At 41.5% G+C, this 25,776-nt stretch overlaps 1 protein-coding gene across 1 annotated transcript in view; it reads right to left on the bottom strand.

The window, feature by feature from the left end:
* The window catches only part of ryr2a (ryanodine receptor 2a (cardiac)), a gene marked incomplete at its 5' end in the record, with an annotated part of 269,110 nt that overhangs the window by 61,385 nt on the left and 181,949 nt on the right, over positions 1 to 25,776 (bottom strand). The window contains 27 exons of the mRNA XM_080455627.1: positions 427 to 554; positions 1,849 to 1,979; positions 2,423 to 2,504; positions 2,798 to 3,036; positions 3,555 to 3,615; positions 6,823 to 6,872; positions 8,944 to 9,065; positions 10,273 to 10,343; positions 10,489 to 10,604; positions 11,146 to 11,269; positions 12,540 to 12,615; positions 12,737 to 12,811; positions 13,570 to 13,713; positions 14,212 to 14,301; positions 14,835 to 14,913; positions 15,082 to 15,245; positions 16,288 to 16,428; positions 17,602 to 17,692; positions 18,189 to 18,409; positions 19,052 to 19,221; positions 19,728 to 19,848; positions 20,668 to 20,776; positions 21,416 to 21,602; positions 21,771 to 21,906; positions 23,345 to 23,448; positions 23,796 to 23,928; positions 24,880 to 24,994. Of these exons, the coding sequence (XP_080311753.1) occupies positions 427 to 554; positions 1,849 to 1,979; positions 2,423 to 2,504; positions 2,798 to 3,036; positions 3,555 to 3,615; positions 6,823 to 6,872; positions 8,944 to 9,065; positions 10,273 to 10,343; positions 10,489 to 10,604; positions 11,146 to 11,269; positions 12,540 to 12,615; positions 12,737 to 12,811; positions 13,570 to 13,713; positions 14,212 to 14,301; positions 14,835 to 14,913; positions 15,082 to 15,245; positions 16,288 to 16,428; positions 17,602 to 17,692; positions 18,189 to 18,409; positions 19,052 to 19,221; positions 19,728 to 19,848; positions 20,668 to 20,776; positions 21,416 to 21,602; positions 21,771 to 21,906; positions 23,345 to 23,448; positions 23,796 to 23,928; positions 24,880 to 24,994 (3,280 nt within the window). The remainder of the gene's footprint in view (positions 1 to 426; positions 555 to 1,848; positions 1,980 to 2,422; positions 2,505 to 2,797; positions 3,037 to 3,554; positions 3,616 to 6,822; positions 6,873 to 8,943; positions 9,066 to 10,272; positions 10,344 to 10,488; positions 10,605 to 11,145; positions 11,270 to 12,539; positions 12,616 to 12,736; positions 12,812 to 13,569; positions 13,714 to 14,211; positions 14,302 to 14,834; positions 14,914 to 15,081; positions 15,246 to 16,287; positions 16,429 to 17,601; positions 17,693 to 18,188; positions 18,410 to 19,051; positions 19,222 to 19,727; positions 19,849 to 20,667; positions 20,777 to 21,415; positions 21,603 to 21,770; positions 21,907 to 23,344; positions 23,449 to 23,795; positions 23,929 to 24,879; positions 24,995 to 25,776) is intronic.

Raw genomic sequence — 25,776 nt, 5'->3', positions numbered from 1 at the left:
AAAAACTAATGGTAGTCCCCAAATTCTACAGATTTTTGAGGATGTTCCTGAACCCGAACTTTTTAGACCAGGGCGTAACAACCGCTTAAACCCGGAAGAACCCCCTACGTCAGGTGGCAGTTCGGCTACAATGGGAAAACATGGCCACAGGCTGACTAAATCAGCGATTTAAGCGATCGTTTCGCCCCGTTCTAAAAAGTTAAGAGTTCCGGAACATCCTCAAACATCTGTAGAATTCGGGGACTACCATTGATTTTTGGATACGATGTGGCGAAAAAGGTAATCCACGGACCCTTTGCCGGTGTTCCACCGATTCCGGTAGACATCCTAGTGGAACCTCATCTCGGAGCTGTATAGCAGAGTGAGAGGTTCGTACATTTACCATTTTGTCACCACAAGTATAAGGTCGGTGTGCCTAGTCCTTACCTCCATGACATGGGGCATCTGTGTGTATCTTATGCCAGACTCAGACAGCTCCATGATCTCCTCCAGAGACTTCTCCAAGGATGGGATCAGAGGACACACCTCCCCGACCTGGGCAGGAAGACCTAGAGCTGAGAGGTGGGGGAAGAGAAGAGAAATTAATCCCACCTGCATTAGTTACTGTTGCTATGGCCGTCAAACTGCTCAGATTTGTAAACTGGAGCTAATTCCCACGCCAGATTATTTTAGGGAACGCTCATTTTGGTCACTCAATGCCCTGCAAAGACGCCGTCCGAGTTGGCCAGATTTTTTGCGTTGTTCCTACAATGCCCCCTCATGTGAATCAAAGGACCACAATGGAAATAAGCCTTAGGGCTTTGTTGTGTTGTGCCCTTTTTTATGCATTGTATGCCCATTATTTTTCAATAAATATTTCAATCAATCAATCAGTGTGGTGGACGGAATCATTTATCACGTGATGCAAAACGAGTTCTCCCTGTGCGCACCTCAGCTAATCACAGCGGTTTTGAGGACGACTGGTTTGTAACACACAAGAGGGGAAAATGATGATTACAGATGGCAGCATACTTTACCGCCGATCTCCGCTACTTGTTTACATCAACCTCCGACGTGCTTTGACATAAGGGGTCTCAGACATTTTGCCCTTTCTGGCAACAGACACAGTGAACAAAGTGTGTGCTATCTCACTCCATGAATGAATTGCCATCTGGTTGTGTTTGTAGTCACTCAGAGAGGGATTATAGAGGTTTGTACTAGAGCCCTGCATCGGGAGTGGGATGCGGCGGGTCCCGCGCCAGCCAACGCAAATCTTGCGTGAGTGGCCGTTGATATGGCCATCAAAATGTTTTAAATAAAATCCTGCACTGTCAAAAAATAAATAAAAAAATCCTGCACCATCCCGCAATAAACCGGATATAGCACACATTTTGTGATGTTTTTGAGTCCCAGTGGAAATGTTACAGGAATATGCGATACTAGACGGTAATATTGCAGGGATTATGTGGGATTAGCAACACTCTTTCCCGCCCGCAGTTTTTTTTGCGGGCTGGAGTCAGAAATTAACTGCGGGCGGTCAGAGTGGGTGGCAGCAGGACTAAGAGAACTGTATGCAAAAGCATACAGATCTCAAAGAATGAGAACCAACACAGCCTTGTGGACCAGTCATGCTCTTGCACAGCATTTCCACGTCTTGCAAAAGCTTGAAGGACCAAACAACTGCTAAGGTAGGAATGGACACAGACTTTTTGGGGAAGGGTTTTGGTTAAGGTGAATTTCACACACGCGCACATACACGCGGACGCGCGGGCGGACGCACGCACACGCACACACACACACACACACACACACACACACACACACACACACACACACACACACACACACACACACAGTATTGTTCTGTACCTGCCCTGTCTTTGGCTCCTTTGGTGTTGTAGATGGAGTAGCTGTTGAACTTGTTGAGCTGAGGTTCCAGGAAGGCCACAGGAAAGGCTGCTGAGAAGGCAGCCAAACACTGTCCTAAAGCTGGACGTTGTCTGCAGCCCAACAGGACATGAACAGGGGAGGGAGGGAGGGAAGGAAGGAAGGAAGGAAGGAAGGAAGGAAGGAAGGAAGGAAGGAAGGAAGGAAGGAAGGAAAATGAAGAGAGGAAATGAACATGGAGGGAAAGGGATGAGGAATGTAGGAGAGGAAGAGAAAAACGAAGTGAAACACATTTGTAAACACATCTAATCTCTATAATCACCAGGTTTCAACCTGGGCTTCCAGTGTGGAAACAAAATATCTACCACTCATCCAAAGCAGAATCTCCCGTGGCCAGGGAAAAAAAGGTTTCACACACAGAACCTGAATTCAAACCCGGGTCTCGAACAAAATCCTCCATGGCCAAGGGAGATAATAGTCTTCAGACAGGGCTGTTGCACGCACACGCACACGCACACGCACACGCACACGCACACGCACACGCACACTAATTTACCTTTCTACATAGATGCTCTTATTGGTGCCCAGAGAGTAGAGGCTGTTAAGAATTCTGTAGCAGGACACCTGGACATCATCCACTGGAGGACAGGTCAGAGAGAGGATCGATCAGTCAGTCAATCAATCAATTAATCAATCAATCAATCAATCAATCAACCAACCAACCAACCAGCGAGTTAGATGATTAACCAAACTACTAACCATTCAACCACTGATCAAACAATTACATACTGTATCAGAACCACCACTAAAATCCACATTTTGGTAAAAAAGAAAAACTAATTTGCCAGAAGTAATACATTAGCCTTAATTTCTGCATCTAAATATCAACATCATCCTCATCCTCATCATCACCATCCTCATCATGACGTACACATGAGGTCTTCCCCGAACAGGTTCTGTCCGATGTGCTCAAACAGGGAGGAGAGCACGGGGAGGAGGGCGAAGGTGGTGTAGTTGATGATCTGCGTGACGCCGCGGGGCTGCGTCCTGGTGTGCGTGAACTGGCCCAGCTTCAGGTTCTCCAGCGTCTTCCCCAGGTCCTCCGCCGCGTTCTCGAAGAACGCCCGTAACGCCGCCTTCACCGTCTCCAGGCCGGTCTTCATTAAAGTCCTGGGAGGTAAGATTGGGTTTCATTTCTTACTTTTTTAACCTTCAAATCTGCTAATCTATGAGTCTGTCCGGTTCTTAAATGGATTTTAGACTTGCATTAGAGATGGCTGATGTTTTCAATTTGCCAACGTTTGTGTTTACTTGGCTGTTGAGAATAAACTTTTCCCTAAAATGGCCAGTTAGCATTACAGTATATAATACATAATATTTGGTGTCTTTGACACACACGCACTATTGTAGCCAGAAGCTTGCTAGTTTGCTGAGGTATTCACTTAATTCATTGGTTCATTCATCCTTCCATTCACTGCTTAAACCTGGACCACACCACAGTACATTTGGCTGCAGTATCAAGGAGCATTCAATTACCATTTGTTTATTCTTTCAGCCACCCTTTGTTGACATCTTATATTAGCATCAGTAATGCAGAAGGACACACACACACACACACACACACACACACACACACACACACACACACACACACACACACACACACACACACACACACACACCCCTACCTTGCATCAAGTGTCTGCCCCAGTATGTGCAGACAGTTGACTATAGAAGTGGCATCATTACCTGAGAGAACAGTGAAGGGAGCAGAACGACATGACAAACGGTAAAGATTAGGTATTGATTAAGGATGTGATCAGGAACACAGAGGAGAACGTGAAAAAAGTAGCGACTTTGAGTTAGCATCCTCTGTTAATGTACAAAGGATGTAAACGTATGCAAACTAGACTCAATAGCCTGTACAGTAAACTAGAGTGGAAACTCCACTTTGATGACTGATGACATGAGTATACAATTGCACAGCAGACTGCTCTATCCTCTATCCATCACATGGTAACATAAGTGGAAGTACAGTACACCCCATAACATACAGCACACACATGCACGCCATGAGCAGATGACCATACACTTGCACACACACGTGTGTATGTATATGTGCACACACACATTATGAGAACATGCACACACACGCAGACATAATACTGTATATCTTTTTGCATGCATGCATGCATGCACGTACTACTACTCCATGCACACTCCATAAAACAACTTGGACATTCACTCTCATACAAACATGCTTTCTTTATGTTATTAGTGTGGCAATTGACCACCATGTTTTAATTGCATATTGAGGGGACTCTACTCAATGCAGCAACAAAAGCTATTTTACTTCGACCCAGACACCACAAATGTGAAGAGTCTAACTGTATGTTAAACATGAATTGGTTTTGGACCAATCTCCTCCAAATTACTTACACATGATCTCGGGACAAGTGTGACAATGAGCGCCAATCACCATTCAATGGCTTCCAAAATTAGGGGGAGGGGCGTATTTATAATATAAAATGCCATATCATGAATGCAACATCCAGTCAACTCCAAAACCCAGCAAAGCTTGTATACACCATTGATTGAGAATTCTAAATACATTGGCTGACGTCAATGTTGTTTTGAAACAGAAATTGAATTGGCAGTAAATTGCTGACAACAAAAAAGGGCTTTAGTCAGCAAAGTTTCACATATAGCCAAGTTTCTTCCGTCTGCCATTAGTAATGAATGCTTGAATATGCTTGGGCAGCTTTCTTATTGAATCCATTGATGAATTATCAGTGAATTAAAAATAAAGTAGGGACATAATAAAGTCTCTCTGCACAAAGCAAGAGTTCAACAGGGTCTGCCAACCTCTACAACAAAACTGGTTCAGGTTTACTGTCCTGAAAGCTCAGAGAAGCTAAAAGTGCAAAGATGGCAAAAGTCAAGAGTACTGGTACAGAGAGGGCTTGAGGGGGTTGGGGGGGGGGCAGTTGGGGGGTGAGATTATTATGTAAAGTGAGAGACAGGTAGAAAGATGGAAACAGAGGGAGGAAGGAGAAATTTGGAGGAAGGGGCAATCCTTCATGAGGACGGGTGGAATTATGGAAGGAAGAAGAGAGGAGAAGAGGGCAGAATGGATGGATGGTGGTGGGGTGGGGGGGGGTAAAAGGAAAAGGTAGGGAGGGAGAGAGACGGGGGAGTGGAAGTTCAGTGGAAGTGAACAAAGGAAGGTGAGGGGAGAGTGTTTTTGATAGAATAGCGAGAGTGAGGACAGACATAATGAGAAGGAGGGCAGTGAGTGAGTACACGAGAGCCCTCCACATCCCCATATTCAGTAGTGAATCCAGGAATCAGGATAGCCTGCATAATCCTCTTAGGAAACTTCAGCAGGCGTCGGCCATGGTCCAATGGCCTATGCATGACACCATCTTGACAGTCACATATACTGTATACATAGTCTCAATGTCATTAGTTGAGCCACAAAGCCATTGCAAAAGTACAGTAATGAGCCTTTCTGCCTGTCTGTAGTATGTATGTACAGTATGTATGTATGTATGTATGTATGTATATATATATATATATATATATATATATATATATATATATATATAATGTGTATATGTACCGCATGTATGTACATATGTACAGTACTGTATGTATGTATGTCACTCTGCCCACAATGACTCATTACACTGTATCATCTTCAAATCACAACACAAGGCCATGAAACATCATATAGGTCTCAAACTCAATATTTGGACTTGGTGGTCAAAGGTCAAGGTCAGTGAAGAGCCACACAGCTCAACTAGGCATACCTCTAGGTGGCCCTTCTTTTTATGGTCACACATTACTTAGTTTATGTTGCATTTGTCTCCAGTTCACTACGTGATACACTCACATTTACTTGCCATTGGCTTGGAACAGTGAGAAATAGAACAGGGCGATACTGTATTTGAGGGGGGATTAGTCAAGATACAATAACATCAGATCGGGAATGCGATTGATACAAGAATGAGCATGAGATGGTAATGAGATTGGGAGATTGATATGAGAATAAGAATGCCCGTGCTGAGACATGGCCAGGTCAAATACATTGTTTACAGCAGCTTGTACCAAAAGCACTAGAAGTGCTTTCCCATTAAGCACACGTGGCATACACAGCGAGTGCACGCCTCATTTAATTCCTTTAAAGTGGCCCTTTGAGTCTCGCTGATTGAACTGCAGTGTAATGATATCCAGACGAAAACACACAACAGTTCATTACAGGTGGATTTAGGAGCCAATGTAGACAACATGCTTGTTCCAACCGGCCGGAGACATAATAATACCAGACAAAATAATGCATTTCCTCTTGGTGAATGACAGGTGAAACGGCATTCACTAAATATTGTACCCAGGTCTGTATCCACAGCAGTGGTTCCAAACAGCTTTTCCTTGGGGCCCCTCCGAACAGACAGAACACACTCCTGGTGCATTGCCATGGCGACACAGAACTTCAATCATACTGTAAGTCCTTTAAATATGACACAGGATAACGCCAATGGACATTATTGGCTTCAGATTACATCCAAGTTAGATTATAATAAACTTTTCTTTGATGCTACTCTATGGCTTTTTAGCGTTTTGCTTTTTTCAATTTTTTTTAAAGGCCAGTTTAGCGAGACTTAATGAAATTCCGATGCTTTAGGTATTTTATTTTATGTTATCACAGATAACATCTAAGTCCCTAAATTCCCCATTTCTATCAAATTCCATGACCTGTGGCCGCACCAAGGGAAAGGGGATGAAGCCATATTGGGAAGCACTGTTTACTTAATCTTCATGTGAACTAACATTTACCAGTTCTATTTCCAGAAAATAAAAAGGTCCAGATAAATCAAACACGGGTAGAAACGCACGGTAGCAGACTTAGCATCAGCAGTAGCATGCTAGTAACAGGCACACACTCATGGTCCTTACCAAATAAGGATATCCTATGTCTGACAAGAACTCCCAGTTTGCAGAAAAGACTGAAGAGAGAGAGAGAGAGAGAGAGAGAGAGAGAGAGAGAGAGAGAGAGAGGAAAGAAAGAAAGAAAGAGAAAAAGCGGAGAGGAGAGGAGAAACAAAAGGCAAGAAGGGAAACAGAAAAATGAGACGGACACAAAAAAAAGAGTAGACAAGACAAAGATGACTAAGTGAAACAGTGATGAAACAGTAGAGCTGTTTGACGTCTGTGTGGTAGCGACATCAAAGTACTCAGCATGAGGTCTTTTGTACAACACACTTGAACACAGCAGGGTGGGTTGCTTGAAATACACTTTCTGAACAGTGACTTCTAAAGGGATTAGTTCACCCACAAAATTACTTTTTTTCAATCGATTACTCACCCCATGGAGCCTTGAATTGAGGAAGATTTTTTTGTTTTTGTCGCATTCCTCTCCGGTAGGAGACTCAAAGAGTCTCCATTGAGTCTCCCACCGGTCATCAAATTATTGGCTCGGAATGCGACAAAAACTAATAAAATCTCCATGAATGCAATGCTTCATGGGGTGTGTAATTGATAGAAAATATGATTTTTTTAGGGTGAACTATCCCTTTAAGCCTGATCTATACTTGGGGGCACACCGGGTGTCACGTGTTGAAAACAGCCGATCTACAAGCTCACAATGCGAAGCGATGTGGCGCATTGTGAGCTTGTAGATCTGCTATTTTCGGTGCGCAACACCGGCGTGTAACTGTTATTATAGTATTATAAACATGTAGGCCACAATATTGCAAGTCAATCTTTTTTTGTGAGAAATCGTTTCTTGGCATTTTGCCTTAGCAGGAACTTCCTCCCAAAGCTAGCAAACAAAGCTATTTGTGTAAACGACATGAACTTCAATACTAGACGGACCTTTATTGATCCAGGATGTGACAAATCTCTCATTTCCTGGCTAACAAAGACAGTAGTTAAGTTTTCATAAAAGCAGATCGACTTGCCCATTGGAGCCACGACAGCATACAAATCTGCAGTTTAGAGGTAATATTCTTTGCTTTATTACTTTATTACTGCCTGGCGGAGTCAGGCAGTAATACAAGTACCAACTTTAGAAACTTTGAAAATACCCCTGAGCTCTTTTAACCCATTCAATCCGGGAACGCATCTACAAATGTCTTCTAAATCTTAACAGGTTTCTGAAAAACGTATATGTTTAAGTGGTGCTCAAACTTTTTCATGTCAAGGACCACCCAAAATTAGATGTATTTAGCCGCGGACCCCCATCTGAAAATATTTAGTTCCAGGGACTCCCAGAAGCAAAGATTTGAGTTACAAATGTTGGCTTAAACAATATATATATTCAAAGATTTGCACACATTTTCAAGATTTTTCAAAAAATAACCAAAGTATAAAATAATGGTTATAGCTCAAATCTAAAATGACACAGACGCATTCCCAGATTGAATGGATTAAAAATCACCCTGGATTGTGTCAGGGCACAACCTACCCCCTCTCAATCTTCTATTTAAGAGCAATGGCACTGCTCATCAGGGTGACATAAAAGATTACAGGATTTGACATATTCCTCATTTCCCGGCTAACAAAGACAGTAATTAAGTGTTCATAAATGCATATAGACTCAGCCAGGACAGCATTCAAAACTGCAATTTAGTGGTAATATTCTTTCCTTTATGTTAGGGCAGAAAATAATTATATTGTACCGCTACTAATGGTTCTTTTAATTTTAGTGTCTCAAAGCCCACTTGGCCAGTTCTCGTGGGTATGCAAGACAAAGGCTATAGCATTGCTTCTCAAAGTTGGGTCCGGGGACCCCCAGGGGTCCTTGGGGGGGGGGTGCACTCCACTTTATCCATTTATATGTTGGCTGTTATATATTTGAAAAATATCTAAAATATTTTGAATAATTTTGATAAATACAATTTTTTTTTACATAAATCTTCTCTTCTGGGGGTCCCTGGCACAAACCATTTTCAGATGGGGGTCCGTGGGCAAAAAGATATATCAATTTGGGGGTCCTTGACATGAAAAGGTTTGAGAACCACTGGGCTATAGTAATGATATAAGATAATCTTATGGATGTTGGTGTCAATTGGTCACCTGGTCACCATCTCCTTCTCTTTGTTGGAGGCGTGGCCACCACTGCTGATTGGTCGGACGGGAGTGGAAAGGAAATAGAACTGGTGGTTCTTGAAGTACTGGTCCACCAATGGCAAGACAACCTGTGGGTCATATGGTTGCATTACTTTGTGATTGATTGATTGAACGGTTATTGAAAATGAATTCAAAAGGATAAATACACAAGAAAGCCCCGTAGGCTTGTTTCCATTGTGGTCCTTTTGGGGAAGCAACAATACATTACAAATACAATACAAGGACAAAAAACTAAAAACCTTCGTTTTTTTGCCCTGTCCCCCTTACTTTTGGGAAAGGGGGGCAGGGAGCAAAAATACATTACAAATACGAAACAAGGACAAAAAAACACAAAAAACACAAAAACCGGACAAAATAAATCTTAAACACTAACACTAAAAGATCAGTTAGTTGGTTTAATATCAAGTCACATTATTGGCCAACCATCTTTCATATACAAGTCTACAACTCTACTAGAATAAGGAAATGTGTGTGAAGAGAGCTGTCTAATAGTTTTGCAACTTAAAATAAAAAATACATGCAGAAGAATTGTGCTTTTGCTGTTTTATCTTGTTAATATATTTTAATAATTTCTACACAGTGTATTTGCATGACAGCGGTTCTCAAAGTTGGGAGTCCAAGGGACCCTCAGGGTTCCTTGAGGGGGTTCCAAATGGACCCTTACAGGTCTGTAAACTCTTGACAGTTATGGGTTGTCCTTGAAATGAAACAGTTTGAGAACCACTGCTTTAGCCCTTTCAGACCGAGAACGCATCTGTGTCATTTTAAGATTTCTTTGGCTATTCAAAAATAGCAGATATACAAGCTCATAGCGCGGCACTCGATCTGCTATTTTTTAAACATCTTGAAAATGTGTGCAAATCTTTGAATATATAGTATTTTAAAGCGAACACTTTGCTTCTGGGGGTCCCTGGAATAACATATTTCGAGATGGGGGTCCGTGGCCAAATACACATAATTTTGGGGGCCCTTGACATGAAAAAGTTTGAGAACCACTGATATTATAGCAACATAAGTTTAAAAAACTTTGGATTTAGAAGACATTTGTAGAATCCCCCCAGAAGCAAAGATTTGAGTAAAAAAAAATCGCTTTAAAAACTTATATTCAAAGATTTGCACACATTTTTAACATTTTTCTAAAATAGCAGATCTACAAGCTTGTACATCTGCTATTTTTGAATAGCCAAAGAAATCTTAAAATGACACAAATGATGCTTTCCCGGTCTTAAAGGGTTAGTTTATAATGGCTTGTCATGTTGACTGCCAGCCTCAGACCTTTCCAAAGAACTTGATCTGCTGCTCGTGTGGAACTGGAACCTTTTCTCCTTTGGGTTTCGTTCCCACATCTGAGGCACAGAGGGGAGAAGAAAAAAAAGAAGAAAACACTGATTGTGTTTACATAATTTGCATGCACATTCCTGGCATGTCATGTGAACCTTGTCTTATGCGATGGTGAAAATGGGCCGGAACCCCAAGGCCCAAAACTCTCACCATACTCCATAAAGTGCTGGTGGGCCTGGTCTACATATGTGATGAGCTGCTGGAGGAAGGTGTAGGCAAAACGTTTCTCTATCGCCGGCGTGTCCAACTCCTGCACCTTCCCACCTCTGGGAAGAAAACATAATTAATACAATAAATACATTTACTTACTGTACTTAAGTATTGCACTTCAGTACAATTTTACGGTATTTTTTAAAACTTTACTGGAGTATTTCCAATTTTCAATACTTTTACTCCTACTCCACTACATCTCAAAGGCAAATATTGTACTTTTACTACAATTATTTGAAAACTTACTAGTTACTTTGCAGATATAAATTATTATATTATAAAACATACATTAACCACTTTAGCCCTTTTTTATATATAAGCTTTTTGAAAATAGCCGATCTACAAGCTCACAACGCGTCGCATCAAGACGTGTTGTGAGCTTGTAGATCTGCTATTTTCAAACATTTTAGTACTTTTACTTTTGGTACTTGAAGTATATTTTGATGCCAATATGTTTGTACTTTTACTCAAGTAACATTTTGAACACAGGTCTCTTAGTTGTAACAGAGTATTTTGATATTGTGGTATTGCTACTTTTTGCTACTATTTTAGTGAGACGTTAAATTAAATCGGCCACAATGTCTCACTGTGACTCACCTGGACACTGTGTATCCATTGATCTGGAGGTATTTGAGGATGTCTTGGGCCTTTTCTCTGTCTTTGGATTTCTCTTTGGCAGTGAGGGTGTCGTAGGGCACCAGCAAGGGATGGCTCCCTCCACCTGGAGACCCCCAGAGCGTGTTAACAGTACACTGTACAATCCTGAGTGTTCATTTGACTCTCAGGGGAGTACAAATAGAACAAAATGAACGTGTAACTCTAGGAGTGTACAAATCTAACCAAATGGATTTGGTAAAAAAAAGAGTTAAATCAGCACTCACGATGTACACAGGAGCGCACACAATCAAATCCAGAGTCGTTGCTTTTTTTCTCGCTTAACTCGTAAAATTAGACCTAACGAGTCAATTATTACACTCTCACAGTTAGAAATAAACACTTTAGATTTTTACCGTGTATAGGCTCACATGCTGTTAGCTTGAGATGCCAGTCAGAACATTTATTTCTATTAAAAAAGACGAATAAGCACAGCCATTCTCCTTTTAAACAGAGCAGCAGTATAGAACAGATGATGGGACGGACACACCCATTCACAGTCAAACAGTGCCACCTGCTGGCTGCGGCGAACACAAACCGTGGCCGTGCATCACACACACACCATCTGAACTGGAGGCAAAGCGAGGATAACAGGATCTGACAATAAAAGGGGCTGTTTCTTTGTGTTTAAACTTTAATCCCCTTAGCAGAAGAACAGTGTGTGGCAGCCAACAGGGAACATCTCCACGGGGCCTTAAACCAAATAAGGGCTCAAATATTAAGGATTTCCGAGGTTGGGAGGTCCCTGTAATCCGCTGTTTTCTGCAAACACAACGGCATGACCCCAAAACAAATCAATACCCCCTTCCTGTGTAATTGATATTGAAACCGCCACACTGTGGTCTCTCCAAAGCTGAGGTCCCAAACCATTAAAAGGAAACTTGTGACCATCGATACATTTCAAATCTTAGATATGTCAAAATAGGCTTTGGATAGTCTATTGGTTAGGTATTAGACTTTATAGTAGTACTTATGTTGTTAGTTAGGCTTAAATTAGGTATGGTATTTGTAGGCAGCTGTATATTGTACAGTATGTCATATGTTCAGTTTTTGTCATGATGTTGTTGTGATGTTTTTATACTGTATGTGGGACTACGGATGGAAATGAGCTTCTAGCTAAATCCGGCATGTTTACATGAGATCATGTTCAATTGATTGAATTCTTGTAAGTGTATTGAATGTCCATTAACGTGCACTGTCCCATAAATAAACAAATAAAGTAAAGTAAAGTAAAGAAAACTAAGTTTGATTAAGGGAACTACATGCTTTGACAGTGTGAGGAGGACATATATATATAGTATATATATATATACTGTATAGTAAAATACAGTATGTACCTTTGGCTTCTAGCTCCAACTTCTTCTTCTTAGCCCAGATATTATGATAGTTCTCCGCAAGCAGCTCGGCCATAGACTGCAGAAATACCATGTTAAAGTTGAGTGCAGAGAGTTACTACGATCAATCAAAAAGATATATCACGTGTCACCCCTGCGTGCGTGTGTGTGCGTGCGTGTGTGACGTGTGTGTCACTTACATGTAGGTCTCTGGAGAGTGTCACATTGCTCATGTCTATTGGCCTGGGGCTGAACCCAGGAGCTCCTTCAAAAGACTGCTGGGGAAAAAAGAAATGTGTGGATTTGAGCAATGGGTAGAAATGGGTATGTTTGTGTGCGTACGTGCGTACTCGTTTAGCTTTTTTATTTATTTGATTTAACATTTATTAAACCACGGTAAAACCATATTGGGAATTTCATCTCTTTTTTAAAGTGGGCTCTGGCCATGAAGGCAGCAAACAAACACAAATAAAAACAAGAAATTAAAAGTGTAAACAGTTTGAAAACTAGACATAAAATTACAAACTTGAGCACTTCTTGGCAAGGTGTCACATTTGTTTGTTAAAATGATCAATTCCAGTGAGGGAATCTTAACTGTATCATGTACAGTATATATGCACACTTTGTCAATATAAAAAATATCAATCAATCAATTAAAATCTTATTGAAGTAGATTCCAAGAGTACGGTGCAGCATAGCCGAAAGCATGTTTCCCAAACGCAGTTCTCGAATGATATGAGACATAACTTCCACACAGTTAAATGAGTAATGTGCTTTTGTAACCTGGTAACTGTCCAAGGATAGTTTTGTATAAAAACAAATACCAATAAATAAAAATAAAATGTCTTCAACAGTTTTTACTACAGCGTTAACAACTTAAACCCTCGTGACTGGAACAAAGTTGGCTCTGTACTTTGACAGTTTTTTCCCAGTCTACACCAAATCTTAAATCTCGCCACAAGCAAGATCTGCTATTGGCTAATGTTTCCCCCAGAATATGGATGCTGGGGTCCAAGTGGTTAACAGCGTGCACTACCTGGCTAGCCAGTGATATTCTGCGGGACTTGTTATGTAGGGTAGTGGCAGGGTCTGCTTCTTTCATCCTCTCGATGCCCCAGCTCCACGACAACATGGTCTTCAAAGACTCTTTGATTGGCCAGCGGTACAGCTCCTTGTCCTGAACAGACACAAACAAACTCACCCTTACAGGTCCATTTGGTTTGTCACATACTGTATGTACAGTACACTCTCTGACTTTTGCTTAGTTTCCTCAGTTAATTTGATAGGGACAGTGTCCAATTTGAACTTTAATCTGCGGTCCCTAGGCAGGTGTACAACAATAAAACGGACAGAACAGTCACACTTCATATGGATAGACTTAAAATGATACATCATTTAAAAAAAAAATACAATGTTACGTAATAAAACTCGGCAGGAGTGGGCAGGAGAGGAACATTCTGTAATGGTGTGTAAAAGGAGAAAAATCACTGAACGTTTTTAGTCGATGTTGGAAAGTTTGATTTACCTAAATCCATGATTTCACTTGAGATTTAATTTTAATGTCCGATGTAAGTAAATTTGCTTTATATGAGTTAGTATGTGTGTATGCTGTAGTACTGTATTTCCCTGGACTGTAGCGGTGTGTTACAATACAGTACAGCTGTGCCGTACCTACCTTCTCAGACAGGCTCTTGTATGGTTTGAGGAGAGGATGACTCTTGGAGGATTCACACATCTGTTCCCCATATGACCAGCCGCTAGAAAGCTACACAAACACATGAGAGGATGCCTTTAACCACATGAACCCTGGCATCCCATCTTGGGGAACTTTTCAAAATTGGAGAAAATAAACAATCTACAAGCTCACGACGGAGCGCGATGTGATGTGTTGTGAGCTTGTAGATCAGCCATTCTCGCTATTTGTCATACGTCGAAGTATATAGGGCTTAAGCAGTTACATCGCTTATATTTTACACTTATGACTTAAACCCAGTCATGAAATGTCAATGATCAATTTCTTTCTTCTTTAACAAACATTTCGAAGCACGACCCAACAGCAATTAACAATGCATTGTAAAGATGTATGTCTGCCTGTCTGTGATCAACATGACTGACGTATGAAAACTTGGTGGGAATGATCAGTAGGCTGCCCTGAAGAAAATGCTTAAATATTTTTGAGTCAATAGAGAACAAATGGCAGAATTGTCATGAAACTACAGAAATGATCTTTCAGTGGGATTTCAGCTGAAAATCTGTTGGTTTGTGTGACAAAGCATATAGTTGCTGCAACACACCCACCTTGTCCATGGACCACTTCTCGTGGGAGTGCTCTGCGTATCTGTTGATGAAGTAGTCCAGCTTCTCAGGGACATTCACACTGATAAAAAGACAGCAACAGAGTAAATAACTTTGGGGTCCCACCAGACTTCCACCATTATCTTGTCAGAATGTGCAGCCAAAAGCAGCAGTAAAAAACACGTAGGTTTACCGTAAAAAACGGATCAAACTTTAAAATACAATTAGCAACCAATCATGGCTCCCTTACCTGGTTGTGTCTGCAGGCTGTGGGTTGAAGTTGCCCTCGGAGTCCATAGATGACTGTTTCTCCATCATGGCTACATAGTTGGACTCCATGTAGTCTGGTGGCAGAGCCCCTGCTACAGCGCTCAGACAGGGCAAGGCCAGCTTGAACAGCTCTGGTTCATAACACTGCGAAATACAACACACACATACACACAAATACATACATGATGCATGGACATGAATGTATGTTACCAACCACAAACAGTGGTGGAAAGTAACTAAGTACATTTACTTAAGTACTGTAGTTAAGTACAATTTTTCAGTATTTGTACTTTACTTGAGTATTTCCAATTTCCAATACTTATACTTCTACTCCACTACATCTCGGATCCAAATATTGTACTTTTACTCCACTACATTTATTTGAAAACTTTAGTTACTAGTTACTTAGTAGATTTTGATGACAAAACCTACATTAACAATGCACTTCAGCTCTGCATACATTTCGGCCATTTGAAAATAGCCGATCTACAAGCACACAATGCGTCGCGATGTGACGTATTGTGAGCTTGTAGTCAGATCTGCTATTTTCAAAAGATTTTTATACATACTGTATGAAAACTTGAAATGGGACATTCTGCATAATGAGTACTTTTACTTTTGGTACTTTAAGTACATTTTGATGCCAATACTTTTGTACTTTTACTAATTACTTAATTTTGAATTCCCAACTTTTCCCGAGTATTTCTACATTGCAGTATTGATGCTTTTACTTAAGTAAAGCAATTGAGTACTTTTTCCACCACTGACCACAAATGCAAACACAAAATGTGTAGTCACCTGCAAAGAGAAAATGTGGTAATAACCACAGACAACCACAAGAGGGCCCTAGAACACACTATAACACTATATTTTTCATTTCAATGACTCCCAGTTCACTATGCATTAGGCCAAAGACCCCTAGAACTCATCCATTTATACACTCTCAGAGTTACCAATCATTTAGCTGGGGACCCCCTGGAAACCCCTCAACGACCCCTAGGGGTCCCTGGACCCCACTCTGAGAACCACTGCACTACAGGGTACCACTACTGTACGTACTTCTACTTCTACTACTAATTACTACCACCATAGCATGACAATTTGGTCAATACACATGTCCATATCAGGAAAAACATATTTTGAAACCTTGTCGTCTCATATTACAGCAGTAAATATGGCCGCTCACCTTGCGTGACAACGCATCAAAGATTCCCCAGAAGAGTTTTTTGGACAGGTGAAGCTCTTCGTCAGATGATGCTCCAAAACTCCCCCAGCCCCCAGCAAGACAGTAGTACTTCCAACAATGCTCATAGTGATTGGTCAACAGCTGAGGGGGACAAAAGCAAGTTACACTGTGAACAACTCCAACATTTGTAAATTCATACATTAAAGGAGGAGTTCACCCAAAAAATGACTTATTTTCTATCAATTGCACACCCTATGAAGCCTTGAATCCATGAATTCTTTTTTGTTTTTGTCGCATTCCTAAGCTAATAATTTGATTCCCGTCTCCTACCGGCTAATGTATCCAGTAGGAGACACAAAATAGATTATTTGTGTCTCCTACCGGAAATACACACAGTCATCAAATTATTGTCTTAGGAATGCCACAAAAACAAAAATAAATCCATGAAATCAAGGCATCATGGGGTGTGTAATTGTTAGAAAATAAGTCATTTTTGGGGTGAACTCCTCCTTTAACACATTCCCTGCCAATCACGTAATTTAAAAAAATATATATATATATTTTTTTTTTTCTTTCGTTTTTCACACAGAACCAGTAGATAACGCGATCCAAAGTTTTACTGCTCCATTCACTTCCTGGTTAAAATATTTGGGAAATATTCTGTATCTCGGCTCCTGTGTTTTACTATGTATTTTTGGCGAAACATGCTATTTTCAACGGCGTATAACAAGTGAACGGGAGGTCGCGATGAAATTTTTTTTTTTCACGGAAGCACAGTGAAACCCTTCGTGATTAGCAACCATCAGGGGATCGATCATACTGGAGATAAATATTCTGTGACTACTTGTTCGAAAATCGAAGCTAAAAAAACCGGATGCATAGTACCTTGCAGTGAATGTGTTAACAGACTGGGCCTGAATTTACATCTTTACCTTTACCTTTTACATTTACCTCATATTCAGAGTGTGTCTTTATTTCTATCAGTTAAATTAGGACCTTTGATGTACGTTTACCGTTACTGTGGATCAATTATCCGGTCAAACTGATGCAGCTGCTTCACTGACTGACGCCATGTTCATAGTGATAACATCTCTGAGATAACACTCTGAATAACAATCTAACACTCTTCTTCTAACACAATCTTTGGTTGTAAATCCTGGCAACGTGCCCCTGATGCCATCTGTGTGTGTGTGTGTGTGTGTGTGTGTGTGTGTGTGTGTGTGTGTGTGTGTGTGTGTGTGTGTGTGTGTGTGTGTGTGTGTGCGTGCGTGCGTGCGCGCGCGCGCACACACACGCGCGTGCGCGTTTGTTTACCTTCATAGGCATCTTGGTATGTTCATTCAGGAGAGGAACGTCAAACACCAGTCTTCTCAACAGGTGCTGCATCATGGAAGGTCTCAGCTTGCTGTGCGTTTTAATTTTGACATTATAGTTAACATCAGTCCCGGTTATTTACTTAACATGCACTTCACATGAAATGAATACAAAACAAAACACAGAAAGACAACAACAAAAATCATCCAATGCAATTTGTGCAGGAATGTTTACAGACACATAAACATTATAGTGGGATTATTAAACAATCTTTGAAAAAGATGTATACCTGGCAAAAATATTAATATAAAAATAGATGAGGCAGCCATAAATAAAAGGTCACCAATTCTCCTCCCAGTCTATGTGTCCAAGTGTCCCTGAGCAAGACACATAACCCCTAACGACTCCAACCAAGCACTCATCATAACCATCTGAGTAGCCATCAGCTGGTAAAGCTGGAAGAGAATTTCCCCTGCGGTATTATATCCCCAAAAATTAATCATATATATTTTTTTAAATATGTGTAGCTTTCTTGGAGCAATGTCCAAGGTTTTGCCAAAAAGCAACTGTTGAGTGTCCAGACTTACCCGCAGACAGCCAGCAGACAATCCTCGATGGCGTCCCTCTGTGCCTTGGTGAGACAGCAGCCCTTGGACAGTCGGTAGACTGTGTGGAGCAGAGAGTCGATCAGCGAGGCGAAGGGCTCTGTGCCAGCAAACAGCGGGGCGCACTTGGTGAGCAGAGGCAACACGGCCGTACACAGGTACCTGTTGAGGGCCAGGGCCATGTCTGTGGCACTGAGGGCAGCCTGGGAGAAACACACAGAGAGCATAGAACAGATGTTAGAATGAATAGTAATGATGTAGCGATGGGTGGATGGATTCTATCAATAACACACAGACAGTAAAGGTTGTAAATGTCTCAGGGCATCCGGAGAGGAGAGGGGTGACGGTTTGGACCGTTTGTGTTTGTTGTTATCAAGAACACGACGCCCCGCATGAGATCCCCTAATCTGGCACGATGCCAGCGTGAATTGTTTAAAACTGTGCCGTCCTCTCACTTTGAGATTACCTGTTCATGTTTTGACTGATTATCAGATCTATCTATGACGCAATGATTCATACCGTATATGGATATTGTTGTTGTTGTTGTGTTATTGTTGTATGTTTTGTTTTCCTCCTTTGGTTGATGTTGTTTGAACTATAAATGTATCTATTATGCATTCTGTAATCTGTGGACCCCCTTGAAAACGAGTTGGTTTATCTCAAGGGGTTATTCCCAATAAAGATTTTCAATTTCAACACACACACACACACACACACACACACACACACACACACACACACACACACACACACACACACACACACACACACACACACACACACACACACACACACACACACACACACACACACACACACACACACACACACACTCTCTCTCTCACCGTGTCCAGTGAGGCAGCAGCCCGTAGGTCTGGCAGGAAGCCTACTTCTAGGAGATGTAAGAGGAAGTTCTGGTCTTCTATGCCGTAGACCCGGTCCAGGAACAGCACCATGGCTGCCTTATGGTCCGGACAGAACCCTGCCGACATGTCTGGTTCTACCACCGTGCCGTCTGCATGCACACAACACAACACAACAAACCACACACACACATGCACACACGCACGCAATCGATAAATAAATCAAAATTCTTCATTTTCAAGATAAAAAATAAATTAAAAAAATAGCAGATGTACAAGCTTGTAATGTATGTGCAATATGCAATATATGCAATTGTTTTAATATCCAACTTATAAAATATGGATGAAGTGGTTAAAATGACTCAACTTTGAGAACCACTGAATTAGAGGTCAAGTTGAACCATTAATGACCCTCAAAGAAAATTCTAATATGAGCAACCTCTCTCAATAACCTCTCTCTCTTTGCATATCGTCGCTGTCGGGCAGAAACCGCAATTGTGGTTCGGCTATTTTTTTTTAAAGGGAAAGTGGTTAAGTCTGTCTAAAAGTTTTGGGCATACAAGTAAAAGTTTTGGACATTCAAGGTTTCCACCCGACAGCAACGGTATGTGTACGTATGTGTGTGTGTGTATGTGTGTGTACTGGTGTGTGTTCCTACCCTTGGCGAGGGTGGGCATGGGGAAGGGTATGCTGATGACTCCCTCCAGGTCTTCGATGGGGATCAGAGACCTCAGGATGGCTCTGATGCGGATCGCCTCCCCTTTACCAGCATGGATCAACTGACACACAATACAACAATGAGTGTGGGTGTGGGTGTATGTGTGTGTGTGTGCGTGTGTATGTGTTTACTTGTATTATTATACTTGTGAGGGCCAAATGTCACTGTCTGTCTCTCCACCTGTCTATTTCTCTCTGTCTGTGTCTCTCCCTCAGTCCATGTCTGTCTGTATTTCCACTTTGGCCACTCCCACATTCCCAGTCCTAGTTACACAACCTGTCCCCACTCCCTCATCGGCCCAGCAGTGCCATGCCCATTACACAGTGGACACTTCTCCTATCAACCTACTGTACTACCTATAAAACTTGACTCATTGCAAACACTCTTTGTCAGTTCATACCTTGTATGTTGTCCTGCCTTAGAGGTTTGGTGTACTGCTTGTTCCTGTTTTGAGTGTTTTGTCATTTTTGATTGCTTGAGCCTGCAACTTCAGTGTAAGTTTTCCTAATTTCTACATTAATTGCACTGTAATCTGCTGTGAATTTTGAATTTGGGTATTATTATAGAAATAGACATTTTCCTTGCAAGAATATGGCTGTTTTATGGTAAAAAAATATGTATGTCTTTTTAGACATACATATTGCAGTTATGAAAATATTAAGGTTTGGATTAGATATTTAGATTTAGGAGTAGGGGTTGGGGTTAGCGTTCTCCCTATTTTGTTATACTTAGATGTGTGGCGATGTCACACACCCAACTAGCTGATCTACAAGCAGCACAACGTTTTGTGAGCGTGTAGATCTGTCTGCGTGTGTGTATGAGAGTGTGTGTGTGTGTGTGTGTGTGTGTGTGTGTGAGTGTGTGTGTTTTGCCTACGTACGTGCATCTCAGGCGCACAGCGTCCCAGCAGATCGATGAGAGCGGCGTAGAAAGTCATGATGGCATTCCCCATATGAATGGTGTCATCCTCCTCATCCTCCAACACGTCACTACAACTACACACACACACACACAAACACGCGTAACACACACACACACGTGTCCACAATAAATGTTTTATCCTCATTATTTTTAGGCTCAAAGTTGCCTAGTTAGCCTTTAATCATTGTCTTTATTATAGTATTTATATTGTTAATAGTGTTGTAAAGTATTTTAGTTGACTGGTAGTGATTTTCAGTGAAGATTTATAATTGTGACTGTATGGCTATGGGATCAAGGAAGTAGAAATTCACGCAACGTAACATTTCCATAGTAACGCAAGCTCCACCAACAGAGACGTTGACATCATCGGATGTTACACTTTAGTTTTGTAAATTTGTAAGTAGTCCAACTGGTACTTCCCTGTGACATCCTGAATTACACTTGGTTTACTTAAAACTAGATTGATGGGACTATTAAACTAAGTAGCCTGTGACCCAAACCTAAACACTGATGACATATTAAGAGGAATTGTATTACCCAAACTGACTCGTATGTTCATATGAACAAAAGCTTAAAAAAATTAAGTAATACAAAATAAAGTAAATGATATTCACATCGATTATGAGTAATGTCAAATAGGAAAATAGCAAAAAGTATGGAGATAAGAGGTTTCTGCCCGACAGCAACAATATACTGTATGGTCTTACAGAGTCTTGCTGCTCTCAGAGGTGGGTGAGGGGCCGTCTCTAGCGGGGTCCTCAGAGATCTTAATGGCTTCTTCCATCGCGGCCAACAGCCCGTTGCCACCCTCGCCTCGTAAGGCGGGGCCAAAGCACTCTGGGCGACGAATCAAAAGCCTCACCACCACATTGGCATTTTCTTCCACACTCTCGCCTGATCAAAAAAGGAGAAAAGGGCAAGGGAAGAAAAAGAAGGGGAGACGACTAGCAACAATGACCATACCAACTCCGTTGATAAGGATACAACATTATTATTATGTTATTTTTTTTAATTAACATCTTGTAATCCACATTGACATTTGGTTTGAAATTGTTTGACTACCGTTGCAGAAAACAGCAAACCGCAGGAAGTCAAGGTAGCGTTCCCCCTCCACAGGGTTCCAGCCAATGTCGGGGTATCCGTTAGACACCAGCATTACACAGCTCAGTAGCCCACACCCCGCCAGGTACTGAACAACCTGAATGCAGAGAGAGAATGACCAGCATTACACAGCTCTGTAGCCAACAACCTGTAAGTCAGGGTTTCTCAAAGTGGGTGCCGTGACGCAAGTCCAGGGCTGCCCCAGAATACTTTGATAATATTTGTAATTCCGCAATGTTACTTCGGTTTAACAACTTAAACCCTCTATACTTAGTAAAATGGAGCTAAGTTGCACTGTATTTGGTGCGTTATTTTTTCGATCTACAACCAAATCTCCTCGCCAAAAATAGCCGATCTACAAGCGCACAATGCGACGCGTTGTGAGCTTGTAGATCGGCTATTTTTGGTAACGGTTCCCCCACAATAGGGATGCTGGGGTTCAAGTGGTTAAACCTTGTGTCTTACCGTAATATGACAAATGTATGTGCTATAAAGTAACAAAGTAGTAGTTTGTAGAACCAGTGTGCTACGTTACTGATCAACCTGAATGCAGAGAGAGAAAGGTAAGTCAGTGGTTCTCAAGCGTTTTAATTTCAAGCACCCCCATAACTCTGAGAGTGTAAAAATGGAACCAAATGTACCCGTGGTTCCATTTGTACACTCTCAGAGTTACAGACCTGTAAGGGTCTATTTAAAAACCCCTCAAGGATCCCTGACAGTCCCTGGACCCCACTTTGAGAAAAACTAAGTAAGTATTAAAGGCAATATGCAATTTCTTTCCACTAGAGGGAGCTTGTGTTCACATGATCAAATAAAACATCACCTATTTATTTCCTTATATTTGTATGTATTTCTACTGTGTTATTGGCATAACATAAGCATGACATATCTGCAGGAAATGTTATGTTTGATATATAATATCAACAAAAGCGTACCATAGCTTGTGCTGTCAGAACGCCTCTGACCGACTCCTCTCTTGTGTCGTTTACATGCAACTTTCTTTCCAACTCCATCCCCATGGCTGCCAAGAGATCTTTCCATCTTTTAAAAGTGTATCCTATGTTTATCACTGTACCATGACAGCCCTCTCTGGAGGTTTGTCATCACGGAGTGAACTTTTCAAATCAGACTACCTCAGACATTATGGTAGAGTTGTGTTTAACTTGAGGTGGTAATTCTAAACATTATCTTTTTACATTTCTTACAGCTAACTTGAGGTTATTTTATGCTGTTGTTATTTTATGTTTTTAGTTAATCAAGTGCACACAGTGAGCCTCTAGTGGATAGAAAGTACTTAACATTAACATTTTCAACCTGGCATCCCTATGTTATAGGCATAAATCGTCAAAGATCATAAATCTGTCATTTTCAACACGCAACACTGCTGTACGATAAGTATGAAATAAGGCTTCAGTGGTGAATATAAAATATTAACAATGGCTTCAGTCTGAAAAGGCACCCCAAGTGAGGGAGTGAGTGAGCGAGCGAGTGAGCATGCGTGTGCGCACGTGCATGCACATGTCGGCGTGCATCACCTTCTCAAGGTCTGGTTCTCTCAGGGCCAGGGCCAGCTCATTGTTGTCCATCACTGAGGCAGCCGCAACATCCAGAGGAGTGGAGCCCCTCATGGAAGGAGAGGCTGAGAGAAGAGAAGAGAAGATTAAAAGTCTGTCAAACATGAAATGTCGAACATGAAAACAGAGGTGGTTTTGAAAAGCGTAAATAAACAATTATCTTTGCATCACTACACCAATAACAGCCTCTTACTTGTAAAACAATGAATGTCTGTACTAATGAACAGAAGACACTGCACATTAACCTTGTTAAATAGCTGTAAAAAAAGTACCTCACATCACCTTCACGCACACACGCACACACACACGCACACACACACACACACACACACACACACACACACACACACACACACACACACACATACACACACATACACACACACACACACACACACACACACACACTTACCAAGTCCCACACTGCTGTTTTCCAGGAGGTAGCTTAGATGGTCAAACATGGCTTTCTGGTTCTGACGGCTGATTCGACAAAAGTAGCAGAGGAACCGACAACAGTTGGCCACCATCTTGGGGAATGTTATTTCCTGAAGATAGATCATCATAGATCATAGTATAGGTCTATTATGTAGCCTTGACTTGGCACAAAGACATTCATTATTTATTGTAAAAAAAGATGACGACAGCGTCTATAAGCCCCACTAGCAGCACCTAGAGATCATGCTATTCATTTAACGATTCCTATTTTTTTAACGATTCCTATTAGGGGTTCCAAATGGACCCTTACAGGCCTGCAACTCTTGAGAGTGTAATACATTCCATTTGTACACTCTCAGAGTTATGGTGGTCCTTTCTCCTGGGTCATATTTCTTTTCAATTGCTACAATTTCTGCTTGTTTCCCAATATTACAGTTCTAATCACTTTGATTAAAACATTACTTGAAAGTAATCACTGGAAACGGTTCAAGAACGAAGCCCTGGAGACCGTCATGCTTGCCGGTAGAAGCACTTGAACTTCTACACTGTAGCCTCCAATACAAATCAAAATCGAAAAGCCTCTTTAAGAGCCAACAGGCTCTATGCACAGAAGCCATATTGGAAAGAAATTGTGCCTCTTCCTTACTTCCTTCTCTGGTCTTACCAATTATACTAATTAAGGCTCTGTTCCATTTAGTGTAGCACAGTGGTTCTCAAACCTTTTTAATTTCAAGGACTCTCATAACTCTGGGAGTGTACAAATGGATTCAATTTGCACACTCTGAGTTACACAACCTTAAGGGGCTATTTGGAACCCCCTCAAGAAACAATGAGGGTCCCTGGAACCCCAATTTGAGACTCACTGGTGTAGCAGAGTGTTTCCAGTGAGCCAACATGCACATTATCAGCACCCTGACTCTGTTTGACCAGAATAAAACAGAGCCGTAAGTAGTAAGATAATTGGTAAGACCTGTGAAGGAAGTAAGGAAGAAGCCCAATTGCTTTCCAATATGGCTGCTGTGCATAGAGCCTATTGAGCTAAAAACAGACATGAGCAATACCTTGGACTCTCCTCCACTCAGGACGTTGACCATGACCTCCATGACGGTTTCGTGCATCCCCAGAGCTCTCATCAGGTTGGGGTGCTGGTAGAACACCTTGTTATTCATTATGTCACTGTGGGAGAAGAGAGGGGAAGAGGTTAACCACCTCACAACCCATTTGTGGGTCACGGACACATTTTTATGTGTCACAAGTACATTTCCCCTTTATTATTTAAAACATATTTTTAAAATATCAAATTTCATAAATAAGGAAATCAAAGAAATTCCATTAAAAAAAGATTTAACTGAAAATACCAGATCTACAAGCGGCTATTTTGACAAGTTTGGATCCCGAAGGTAACCACTGACTTAAACCCTCTACACTTCGAGACCGGGGGTCCCCCATGGTCTGTACTTGGCCCCCTCCTTTTCTCCCTCTACACCAAATGTCGTCCCGAAAATAGCAGATCTACAATCCCGCAAGTTGATCTGATTGTAGATCTGCTATTTTCTGTGAATGCTTCCCCCCCAGAATAGGGATGCTAGGGTTCAAGTGGTTAATGTAAAACAAAAAACGAAGAAATTGTTCCTTTCACACAGTCCCCTGTAGTAACTCGGAGAGTTACTGAGGACCACAAACTCAATCCTTTTTATATTAGCTACTAGCGGTCAGTTACGTAGGTCCGACCTCGCCTTGGGATTGGCTGAGAGGCGTTGTCATTGTCTCCAATTATAGAAATACAGAATTGAGAGTGTGGAAAGACCTGCATCAGGAAGGGAGGGAGGGAGAGCATTATGTCACCATCTACTGGATTAGATTGTGTTAAACTATTCTCCTGCTTGAGTGGTGACATATTGAATTCTGTCACCGGAGCTCTTTCGCCCATTCAGAGTATGGGAGGCCTTGGCAGACCA

The sequence above is a fragment of the Gymnoscopelus braueri genome (assembly GCF_963280865.1).
Source record: "Gymnoscopelus braueri genome assembly, chromosome: 17".
Lineage (NCBI taxonomy): Eukaryota > Metazoa > Chordata > Actinopteri > Myctophiformes > Myctophidae > Gymnoscopelus > Gymnoscopelus braueri.
This window is presented reverse-complemented; position numbering and strand designations above follow the sequence as displayed.